This window comes from Hyperolius riggenbachi, chromosome 4 (assembly GCF_040937935.1).
Source record: "Hyperolius riggenbachi isolate aHypRig1 chromosome 4, aHypRig1.pri, whole genome shotgun sequence".
Classification (NCBI taxonomy): domain Eukaryota; kingdom Metazoa; phylum Chordata; class Amphibia; order Anura; family Hyperoliidae; genus Hyperolius; species Hyperolius riggenbachi.
Window position 1 is genome coordinate 2162643 of NC_090649.1, and position 12150 is coordinate 2174792.

At 55.1% G+C, this 12150-nt stretch overlaps 1 protein-coding gene across 5 annotated transcripts in view; it reads left to right on the forward strand.

The window, feature by feature from the left end:
• The window catches only part of LOC137570283 (low density lipoprotein receptor adapter protein 1-B-like), a 62568-nt gene that overhangs the window by 30223 nt on the left and 20195 nt on the right, over positions 1 to 12150 (forward strand). For 4 of the 5 annotated variants that reach the window (XM_068278907.1, XM_068278910.1, XM_068278908.1 and 1 more), the window contains exons 5-6: positions 10514 to 10586; positions 10703 to 10765. In XM_068278907.1, coding sequence (XP_068135008.1) covers positions 10514 to 10586; positions 10703 to 10765 — 136 coding nt within the window. The remainder of the gene's footprint in view (positions 1 to 10513; positions 10587 to 10702; positions 10766 to 12150) is intronic. The other variant, XM_068278909.1, reaches the window with a different exon arrangement.

Here is a 12150-nt window from a genome sequence, read left to right on the forward strand (position 1 = left end):
TGGCAGCATGTAGTGGGAGAAAGGGCCGGACACGTGGCTGTGAGCTGGGAGGAGATACTTAGCTCTGTGGGAGGTGGCAGCATGTAGTGGGAGAAAGGGCCAGACACGTGGCTGTGAGCTGGGAGGAGACACATAGCTCTGTGGGAGGTGGCAGCATGTAGTGGGAGAAAGGGCCGGACACGTGGCTGTGAGCTGGGAGGAGACACAGCTCTGTGGGAGGTGGCAGCATGTAGTGGGAGAAAGGAGCGGGCACGTGGCTGTGAGCTGGGAGGAGACACATAGCTCTGTGGGAGGTGGCAGCATGTAGTGGGAGAAAGGGCCGGACACGTGGCTGTGAGCTGGGAGGAGACACATAGCTCTGTGGGAGGTGGCAGCATGTAGTGGGAGAAAGGAGCGGACACGTGGCTGTGAGCTAGGAGGAGACACATAGCTCTGTGGGAGGTGGCAGCATGTAGTGGGAGAAAGGGCCAGACACGTGGCCGTGAGCTGGGAGGAGACACATAGCTCTGTGGGAGGTGGCAGCATGTAGTGGTAGAAAGGGCCGGACACATGGCTGTGAGCTGGGAGGAGACACACAGCTCTGTGGGAGGTGGCCGCATGTAGTGGTAGAAAGGGCTGGACACGTGGCCGTGAGCTGGGAGGAGACACATAGCTCTGTGGGAGGTGGCAGCATGTGGTGGGAGAAAGGGCCGGACACGTGGCTGTGAGCTGGGAGGAGACACATAGCTCTGTGGGAGGTGGCTGCATGTAGTGGGAGAAAGGGCCGGACACGTGGCTGTGAGCTGGGAGGAGACACATAGCTCTGTGGGAGGTGGCCGCATGTAGTGGGAGAAAGGGCCGGACATGTGGCTGTGAGCTGGGAGGAGACACATAGCTCTGTGGGAGGTGGCAGCATGTAGTGGGAGAAAGGAGCGGACACGTGGCTGTGAGCTGGGAGGAGACACATAGCTCTGTGGGAGGTGGCTGCATGTAGTGGGAGAAAGGGCTGGACACGTGGCTGTGAGCTAGGAGGAGACACATAGCTCTGTGGGAGGTGGCAGCATGTAGAGGGAGAAAGGGCCGGACATGTGGCTGTGAGCTGGGAGGAGACACATAGCTCTGTGGGAGGTGGCAGCATGTAGTGGGAGAAAGGAGCAGACACGTGGCTGTGAGCTGGGAGGAGACACAAAGCTCTGTGGGAGGTGGCAGCATGTAGTGGGAGAAAGGAGCGGACATGTGGCTGTGAGCTGGGAGGAGACACATAGCTCTGTGGGAGGTGGCAGCATGTAGTGGGAGAAAGGGCCGGACACGTGGCTGTGAGCTGGGAGGAGACACATAGCTCTGTGGGAGGTGGCAGCATGTAGTGGGAGAAAGGGCCGGACACGTGGCTGTGAGCTGGGAGGAGACACATAGCTCTGTGGGAGGTGGCAGCATGTAGTGGGAGAAAGGGCCGGACACGTGGCTGTGAGCTGGGAGGAGACACAGAGCTCTGTGGGAGGTGGCAGCATGTAGTGGGAGAAAGGGCCGGACACGTGGCTGTGAGCTGGGAGGAGACACAAAGCTCTGTGGGAGGTGGCAGCATGTAGTGGGAGAAAGGAGTGGACACGTGGCTGTGAGCTGGGAGGAGACACATAGCTCTGTGGGAGGTGGCAGCATGTAGTGGGAGAAAGGAGCGGACACGTGGCTGTGAGCTGGGAGGAGACACATAGCTCTGTGGGAGGTGGCAGCATGTAGTGGGAGAAAGGAGTGGACACGTGGCTGTGAGCTGGGAGGAGACACATAGCTCTGTGGGAGGTGGCAGCATGTAGTGGGAGAAAGGGCCGGACACGTGGCTGTGAGCTGGGAGGAGACACATAGCTCTGTGGGAGGTGGCAGCATGTAGTGGGAGAAAGGGCCGGACATGTGGCTGTGAGCTGGGAGGAGACACATAGCTCTGTGGGAGGTGGCAGCATGTAGTGGGAGAAAGGGCCGGACACGTGGCTGTGAGCTGGGAGGAGACACATAGCTCTGTGAGAGGTGGCTGCATGTAGTGGGAGAAAGGGCCGGACACGTGGCTGTGAGCTGGGAGGAGACACATAGCTCTGTGGGAGGTGGCTGCATGTAGTGGGAGAAAGGGCCGGACATGTGGCTGTGAGCTGGGAGGAGACACATAGCTCTGTGGGAGGTGGCAGCATGTAGTGGGAGAAAGGGCCGGACACGTGGCTGTGAGCTGGGAGGAGACACATAGCTCTGTGGGAGGTGGCAGCATGTAGTGGGAGAAAGGAGTGGACACGTGGCTGTGAGCTGGGAGGAGACACATAGCTCTGTGGGAGGCGGCCGCATGTAGTGGGAGAAAGGGCCGGACACGTGGCTATGAGCTGGGAGGAGACATAGCTCTGTGGGAGGTTGCAGCATGTAGTGGTAGAAAGGGCTGGACATGTGGCTGTGAGCTGGGAGGAGACACATAGCTCTGTGGGATGTGGCAGCATGTAGTGGGAGAAAGGGCCGGACACATGGCTGTGCGCTGGGAGGAGACACATAGCTCTGTGGGAGGTGGCAGCATGTAGTGGGAGAAAGGGCCGGACACATGGCTGTGAGCTGGGAGGAGACATATAGCTCTGTGGGAGGTGGCAGCATGTAGTGGGAGAAAGGGCCGGACACGTGGCTGTGAGCTGGGAGGAGACACATAGCTCTGTGGGAGGTGGCAGCATGTAGTGGGAGAAAGGAGCGGACACGTGGCTGTGAGCTGGGAGGAGACATATAGCTCTGTGGGAGGTGGCAGCATGTAGTGGGAGAAAGGAGAGAACACGTGGCTGTGAGCTGGGAGGAGACACAGAGCTCTGTGGGAGGTGACAGCATGTAGAGGGAGAAAGGGCCGGACATGTGGCCGTGAGCTGGGAGGAGACACATAGCTCTGTGGGAGGTGGCAGCATGTAGTGGGAGAAAGGGCGGGACACGTGGCTGTGAGCTGGGAGGAGACACATAGCTCTGTGGGAGGTGGCAGCATGTAGTGGGAGAAAGGAGTGGACACGTGGCTGTGAGCTGGGAGGAGACACATAGCTCTGTGGGAGGTGGCAGCATGTAGTGGGAGAAAGGAGCGGACACGTGGCTGTGAGCTGGGAGGAGACACATAGCTCTGTGGGAGGTGGCAGCATGTAGTGGGAGAAAGGAGTGGACACGTGGCTGTGAGCTGGGAGGAGACACATAGCTCTGTGGGAGGTGGCAGCATGTAGTGGGAGAAAGGAGAGAACACGTGGCTGTGAGCTGGGAGGAGACACAGAGCTCTGTGGGAGGTGACAGCATGTAGAGGGAGAAAGGGCCGGACATGTGGCCGTGAGCTGGGAGGAGACACATAGCTCTGTGGGAGGTGGCAGCATGTAGAGGGAGAAAGGGCCGGACACGTGGCTGTGAGCTGGGAGGAGACACAGAGCTCTGTGGAAGGTGGTAGCATGTAGTGGGAGAAAGGGCCGGAGACGTGGCAGTGAGCTGGGAGGAGACACATAGCTCTGTGGGAGGTGGCAGCATGTAGTGGGAGAAAGGAGCGGGCACGTGGCCGTGAGCTGGGAGGAGACACATAGCTCTGTGGGAGGTGGCAGCATGTAGTGGTAGAAAGGGCTGTACACATGGCTGTGAGCTGGGAGGAGACACATGGCTCTGTGGGAGGGGGCAGCATGTAGAGGGAGAAAGGGCCGGACATGTGGCTGTGAGCTGGGAGGAGACACATAGCTCTGTGGGAGGGGGCAGCATGTAGTGGGAGAAAGGGCTGGACACGTGGCTGTGAGCTGGGAGGAGACATAGCTCTGTGGGAGGTGGCAGCATGTAGTGGGAGAAAGGGCCGGACACGTGGCTGTGAGCTGGGAGGAGACACAAAGCTCTGTGGGAGGTGGCAGCATGTAGTGGGAGAAAGGGCCGGACACGTGGCTGTGAGCTGGGAGGAGACACATAGCTCTGTGGGAGGTGGCAGCATGTAGTGGGAGAAAGGGCCGGACACGTGGCTGTGAGCTGGGAGGAGACACAAAGCTCTGTGGGAGGTGGCAGCATGTAGTGGGAGAAAGGAGCGGACACGTGGCTGGGAGGAGACACATAGCTCTGTGGGAGGTGCAGCATGTAGTGGGAGAAAGGGCTGGACACGTGGCCGTGAGCTGGGAGGAGACACATAGCTCTGTGGGAGGTGGCAGCATGTAGTGGGAGAAAGGGCCGGACACGTGGCTGTGAGCTAGGAGGAGACACATAGCTCTGTGGGAGGTGGCAGCATGTAGTGGGAGAAAGGAGAGAACACGTGGCTGTGAGCTGGGAGGAGACACAGAGCTCTGTGGGAGGTGACAGCATGTAGAGGGAGAAAGGGCCGGACATGTGGCCGTGAGCTGGGAGGAGACACATAGCTCTGTGGGAGGTGGCAGCATGTAGTGGGAGAAAGGGCGGGACACGTGGCTGTGAGCTGGGAGGAGACACATAGCTCTGTGGGAGGTGGCAGCATGTAGTGGGAGAAAGGAGTGGACACGTGGCTGTGAGCTGGGAGGAGACACATAGCTCTATGGGAGGTGGCAGCATGTAGTGGGAGAAAGGAGCGGACACGTGGCTGTGAGCTGGGAGGAGACACATAGCTCTGTGGGAGGTGGCAGCATGTAGTGGGAGAAAGGAGTGGACACGTGGCTGTGAGCTGGGAGGAGACACATAGCTCTGTGGGAGGTGGCAGCATGTAGTGGGAGAAAGGGCCGGACACGTGGCTGTGAGCTGGGAGGAGACACATAGCTCTGTGGGAGGTGGCAGCATGTAGTGGGAGAAAGGGCGGACATGTGGCTGTGAGCTGGGAGGAGACACATAGCTCTGTGGGAGGTGGCAGCATGTAGTGGGAGAAAGGGCCGGACACGTGGCTGTGAGCTGGGAGGAGACACATAGCTCTGTGGGAGGTGGCTGCATGTAGTGGGAGAAAGGGCCGGACACGTGGCTGTGAGCTGGGAGGAGACACATAGCTCTGTGGGAGGTGGCTGCATGTAGTGGGAGAAAGGGCCGGACATGTGGCTGTGAGCTGGGAGGAGACACATAGCTCTGTGGGAGGTGGCAGCATGTAGTGGGAGAAAGGGCCGGACACGTGGCTGTGAGCTGGGAGGAGACACATAGCTCTGTGGGAGGTGGCAGCATGTAGTGGGAGAAAGGAGTGGACACGTGGCTGTGAGCTGGGAGGAGACACATAGCTCTGTGGGAGGCGGCCGCATGTAGTGGGAGAAAGGGCCGGACACGTGGCTGTGAGCTGGGAGGAGACATAGCTCTGTGGGAGGTTGCAGCATGTAGTGGTAGAAAGGGCTGGACATGTGGCTGTGAGCTGGGAGGAGACACATAGCTCTGTGGGATGTGGCAGCATGTAGTGGGAGAAAGGGCCGGACACATGGCTGTGCGCTGGGAGGAGACACATAGCTCTGTGGGAGGTGGCAGCATGTAGTGGGAGAAAGGGCCGGACACATGGCTGTGAGCTGGGAGGAGACATATAGCTCTATGGGAGGTGGCAGCATGTAGTGGGAGAAAGGGCCGGACACGTGGCTGTGAGCTGGGAGGAGACACATAGCTCTGTGGGAGGTTGCAGCATGTGGTGGGAGAAAGGAGCAGACACGTGGCTGTGAGCTAGGAGGAGACACATAGCTCTGTGGGAGGTGGCAGCATGTGGTGGGAGAAAGGAACGGACACGTGGCTGTGAGCTGGGAGGAGACACATAGCTCTGTGGGAGGTGGCAGCATGTGGTGGGAGAAAGGAGCGGACACGTGGCCGTGAGCTGGGAGGAGACACATAGCTCTGTGGGAGGTGGCAGCATGTAGTGGGAGAAAGGGCCGGACACGTGGCTGTGAGCTGGGAGGAGACACATAGCTCTGTGGGAGGTGGCAGCATGTAGTGGGAGAAAGGAGCGGACACGTGGCTGTGAGCTGGGAGGAGACACATAGCTCTGTGGGAGGTGGCAGCATGTAATGGGAGAAAGGAGCGGACACGTGGCTGTGAGCTGGGAGGAGACACATAGCTCTGTGGGAGGGGGCTGCATGTAGTGGGAGAAAGGAACGGACACGTGGCTGTGAGCTAGGAGGAGACACATAGCTCTGTGGGAGGTGGCAGCATGTAGTGGGAGAAAGGAGCGGGCACGTGGCTGTGAGCTAGGAGGAGACACAGAGCTCTGTGGGAGGTGGCTGCATGTAGTGGGAGAAAGGGCCGGACACGTGGCTGTGAGCTAGGAGGAGACACAGAGCTCTGTGGGAGGTGGCAGCATGTAGTGGGAGAAAGGGCCGGACACGTGGCAGTGAGCTGGGAGGAGACACATAGCTCTGTGGGAGGTGGCAGCATGTAGTGGGAGAAAGGAGCAGACACGTGGCTGTGAGCTGGGAGGAGACACAAAGCTCTGTGGGAGGTGGCAGCATGTAGTGGGAGAAAGGAGCGGACATGTGGCTGGGAGCTGGGAGGAGACACATAGCTCTGTGGGAGGTGGCAGCATGTAGTGGTAGAAAGGGCTGGACATGTGGCTGTGAGCTGGGAGGAGACACATAGCTCTGTGGGAGGTGGCAGCATGTAGTGGGAGAAAGGGCCGGACACGTGGCTGTGAGCTGGGAGGAGACACATAGCTCTGTGGGAGGTGGCAGCATGTAGTGGGAGAAAGGGCCGGACACGTGGCTGTGAGCTGGGAGGAGACACAAAGCTCTGTGGGAGGTGGCAGCATGTAGTGGGAGAAAGGAGCGGACATGTGGCTGTGAGCTGGGAGGAGACACATAGCTCTGTGGGAGGTGGCAGCATGTAGTGGGAGAAAGGAGCGGACACGTGGATGTGAGCTGGGAGGAGACACATAGCTCTGTGGGAGGTGGCAGCATGTAGAGGGAGAAGGGGCCGGACACGTGGCTGTGAGCTGGGAGGAGACACATAGCTCTGTGGGAGGTGGCAGCATGTAGAGGGAGAAAGGAGCGGACATGTGGCTGTGAGCTGGGAGGAGACACAGAGCTTTGTGGGAGGTGGCCGAATGTAGTAGGAGAAAGGAGCGGACACGTGGCTGTGAGCTGGGAGGAGACACATAGCTCTGTGGGAGGTGCATCATGTGGTGGGAGAAAGGAGCGGACACATGGCCGTGAGCTGGGAGGAGACACAGAGCTCTGTGGGAGGTGGCAGCATGTAGTGGGAGAAAGGGCCGGACACGTGGCTGTGAGCTGGGAGGAGACACAGCTCTGTGGGAGGTGGCAGCATGTAGAGGGAGAAAGGGCCGGACACGTGGCTGTGAGCTGGGAGGAGACACAAAGCTTTGTGGGAGGTGGCCGAATGTAGTAGGAGAAAGGAGCGGACACGTGGCTGTGAGCTGGGAGGAGACACATAGCTCTGTGGGAGGTGGCAGCATGTAGAGGGAGAAAGGGCCGGACACGTGGCTTTGAACTGGGAGGAGACAAGTAGCTCTGTGGGAGGTGGCAGCATGTAGTGGGAGAAAGGGCCGGACACATGGCTGTGAGCTGGGAGGAGACACACAGCTCTGTGGGAGGTGGCAGCATGTAGTGGGAGAAAGGAGCGGACACGTGGCTGTGAGCTGGGAGGAGACACATACCTCTGTGGGAGGTGGCTGCATGTAGTGGGAGAAAGGGCCGGACACGTGGCTGTGAGCTGGGAGGAGACACAAAGCTTTGTGGGAGGTGGCCGAATGTAGTAGGAGAAAGGAGCGGACACGTGGCTGTGAGCTGGGAGGAGACACATAGCTCTGTGGGAGGTGCATCATGTGGTGGGAGAAAGGAGCGGACACATGGCCGTGAGCTGGGAGGAGACACATGGGGTTATGGGAGGTGGCAGCATGTGGTTAGGGGGGGGAGGGGGAAATGAGCTAGAAGGAGACACATGTGGGTAGGGGAGAAGAGGGAACATGTGACGGTTAGTGAGAAGGGTGTTAGGTTCGGAATGGCACACCTGAGCAGCGACACTCATCAATTCAAGTCAAACCCAAAGTAGGCTAGCACACCATGTATGAATGCTGGGGGAGTTTATTTATCAAAGCATGGGTCGACACAGATTTGACAATTATTTAGGGGCCATGGAGGGTCCCCTTCTTCAGAAGTAAAAACAAAACCCTTTTGTTAGAATTTAAGTATTATATGCTTGAATTCGTAGGCCTCAGTTACTTTAACTGAGTTTAGTTAAAAGACTTGATTTGCAGAGTCTGCCTTTAAAGGACTTCCGAGGCCAAAATTAATAAAATCACACTATACCTTTTTTTTTTTTTTTGCAGAATCCACGGAGGACGTCCAGCCCGTCCTCCGCTCCGTGCCGCCATCAATGCATGTCTTTTTGTTACCCTAGGGCTGGGCCCGACCCCACTGAACGGGTCGCATCGATGCCACCTCTAACATGGCCGCCGCCTTGCTCCGCGGCTGCGCAGTACGCTTTGTCGCTAGCGCGACTGCGCAGCCTATTGCCCGCCTCCCGCCGCGTACTAGGTCCCGGCATGCTCCCCAAGCGTACGTCAGCGACAAAGCGTACTGCGGAGCAAGGCGGCGGCCATGTTAGAGGTGACATCGATGCGACCCGTTCGGTGGGGTCGGGCCAAGCCCTAGGGGAACGAAAAGACCTGCATTGATGGCGGAACAGAGCGGAGGACGGGCAGGACGTCCTCCGTGGATTCTGCACAAAAAAAAGGTATAGTGTAATTTTATTAATTTTGGCCTCGGAAGTCCTTTAAGGAGGATTTCTAGAATCACTGCAGAACAGTGTGTTTCTGATTACACAAAGCCAGAGGGGTCATCTGTTTCCTAATGTGCAGACATAGAGGTAGTCTTTTCTGTAAACATCGAGTGTTTTCATATTTCCTGAAGGTAAACAAAATTATTTATTATTTATTGTATTTATAAAGCGCCAACATATTACGCAGCGCTACGTACATTAAACAACTGTTCTTGTCATGATATCATGGGTTCTTATCAGCCAATAGCAGGCGACGAGTTATTGATCCGTCCCTGCTCAGATGATGTCACAATTAACTCTTTAGAGGTTAGTATATAAAGGGCTCCCGAGGGGCTACTTCTGACTGAGAACTTGATTCACTCTTTTTCCTGCTTTCATTCTATATGATTTGTATGCTGTATATATGCCTAGCATAGATGCATAGATGTAACTAAGAGGCCTGATCTAGCTATTAGGGATAGATCAAGTGAAGCAAGGAACGCATAAGATTCTTCAGATTGTTTGCTTTGCCGAGGTGAGATATTGCTACTGAACATATCTGTATATTTGTTTCACAAATAAACTCTTGAACTTTGACGATGTCTACGAAGTCCTATCTCCTATGCTGTTTGCTGTGATCCGAGTCAAGTTATCACACTTCCTGTGATATGGTGCAGAACAAAGGTGTAGTGTTGCCAATAGCAACCAACGTATAGGTTCTTACACCTTTGTCTGCACTTTCTGAAGAAGAGGACCCCCATGGCGCCGACACTATTGTCAAATCTGTGTTGACTCGTGCTTTGAAGAATAAACTCCTTCAGCATTAAGACATGGTGTGCTAACCTAGTTAGGAGTTGTTGGTGAGAAGGGTCACATAGATTTGAGGTACAACATAGTTGGGCAGGAAGAGGTCTCACATAGGTAGACTAGTAAGAAGACATGTAGCTGTGATAGAGGAACTGTCATGTAGTTGGCCAGGAGGAGGAGCTGAGAGAAGGGGTGGAATGCTGGGACTTCTGCAAGAACATGAGCTGTGATAGAGGAGGTGTCATGTAGATGGCCAGGAGGAGGAGCTGAGAGAAGGGGAAGGAGATCCATGCTTGGAATGCTGGGACTTCTGCAGGGACATGAGCTGTGATAGAGGAGGTGTCATGTAGTTGGCCAGGAGGAGGAGCTGAGAGAAGGGGAAGGAGATCCATGCTTGGAATGCTGGGACTTCTGCAGGAACATGAGTTGTGATAGAGGAGGTGTCATGTAGTTGGCCAGGAGGACGAGCTGAGAGAAGGGGAGGAGATCCATGCTTGGAATGCTGGGACTTCTGCAGGGACATGAGCTGTGATAGAGGAACTCTCATGTAGTTGGCCAGGAGGAGGAGCTGAGAGAAGGGAAAGAGGAGGAGAAGGTCCATGCTTGGAATGCAGGGACTTCTGCAAGAACATGAGCTGTGATAGAGGAGGTGTCATGTAGATGGCCAGGAGGAGGAGCTGAGAGAAGGGGAAGGAGATCCATGCTTGGAATGCTGGGACTTCTGCAGGAACATGAGCTGTGATAGAGGAGGTGTCATGTAGTTGGCCAGGAGGAAGAGCTGAGAGAAGGGGAGGAGATCCATGCTTGGAATGCTGGGACTTCTGCAGGGACATGAGCTGTGATAGAGGAACTCTCATGTAGTTGGCCAGGAGGAGGAGCTGAGAGAAGGGAAAGAGGAGGAGAAGGTCCATGCTTGGAATGCAGGGACTTCTGCAGGAACATGAGTTTGTGGTGTAGGAGTTGCCATTTGGCTAAGAGGGAGGGAGGAAGGGTAATGTGGAAGCAGGTGGGAACACTGGGCTGAAAATGTGTCACGTTTTGCTTTTCCTTTTCATTACCCAGAATCCATTGCTGTTTCTTTGTTTAGGCTCAGACCGTGACGCTGACTGTGGCGCAGGCTTTCAATGTGGCTTTGGAGTTGTGGCGTTCCTCTAGAGAAGGTAGAGTGCTGATGCGGGGGGTATTTATATGTTTGTATCACTTTGACAGGAAATGAGTGCTTATCTTATGATGTCTCATTCCTGGAACTGAAAATCCTTTCTTTACATTTCTCTAGCAGGTCAAGAGAAGACACCGCCCCAAAGAAGTCAAACTGACAAGTCCAGAGACGGCCTGGCAGGTAACTTAGAGAAACGAGGGACATGGCTAATAGTGGGACATACGTAATAGTAGAGGAGTGAAGGATTCTGGGGCATACATTATAGTAGAGCAGTGAAGGATTCTGGGACATACATTTATAGTAGAGCAGTGATGGATTCTGGGATTGGCAGCAGTGATGGGCTGTGTATGGACATTAGGTTGGTGTAGTTAGGGGTTCTGGGACATACATTGTAGTAGTGCAGTGAAGGATTCTGGGATTGGTAGCAGTGATAGGCTGTGTATGGACATTAGGTTGGTGTAGTTAGGGGTTCTGGGACATACATTGTAGTAGTGCAGTGAAGGATTCTGGGATTGGTTGCAGTGATGGGCTGTGTATGGACATTAGGTTGGTGTAGTTAGGGGTTCTGGGACATACATTATAGCAGAGCAGTGAATGATTCTGGGATTGGTAGCAGTGATGGGCTGTGTATGGACATTAGGTTGGTGTAGTTAGGGGTTCTGGGACATACATTATAGCAGAGCAGTGAAGGATTCTGGGATTGGCAGTAGTGATGGGCTGTGTATGGACATTAGGTTGGTGTAGTTAGGGGTTCTGGGACATACATTATAGCAGAGCAGTGAAGGATTCTGGGATTGGTAGCAGTGATGGGCTGTGTATGGACATTAGGTTGGTGTAGTTAGGGGTTCTGGGACATACATTATAGCAGAGCAGTGAAGGATTCTGGGATTGGCAGTAGTGATGGGACATGTATGGACATTAGGTTGGTGTAGTTAGGGGTTCTGGGACATACATTATAGCAGAGCAGTGAATGATTCTGGGATTGGTAGCAGTGATGGGCTGTGTATGGACATTAGGTTGGTGTAGTTAGGGGTTCTGGGACATACATTATAGCAGAGCAGTGAAGGATTCTGGGATTGGCAGTAGTGATGGGCTGTGTATGGACATTAGGTTGGTGTAGTTAGGGGTTCTGGGACATACATTATAGCAGAGCAGTGAAGGATTCTGGGATTGGTAGCAGTGATGGGCTGTGTATGGACATTAGGTTGGTGTAGTTAGGGGTTCTGGGACATACATTATAGCAGAGCAGTGAAGGATTCTGGGATTGGCAGTAGTGATGGGCTGTGTATGGACATTAGGTTGGTGTAGTTAGGGGTTCTGGGACATACATTATAGTAGAGCAGTGAAGGATTCTGGGATTGGTAGCAGTGATGGGCTGTGTATGGACATTAGGTTGGTGTAGTTAGGGGTTCTGGGACATACATTGTAGTAGTGCAGTGAAGGATTCTGGGATTGGTTGCAGTGATGGGCTGTGTATGGACATGAGGTTGGTGTAGTTAGGGGTTCTGGGACATACATTATAGCAGAGCAGTGAAGGATTCTGGGATTGGTAGCAGTGATGGGTT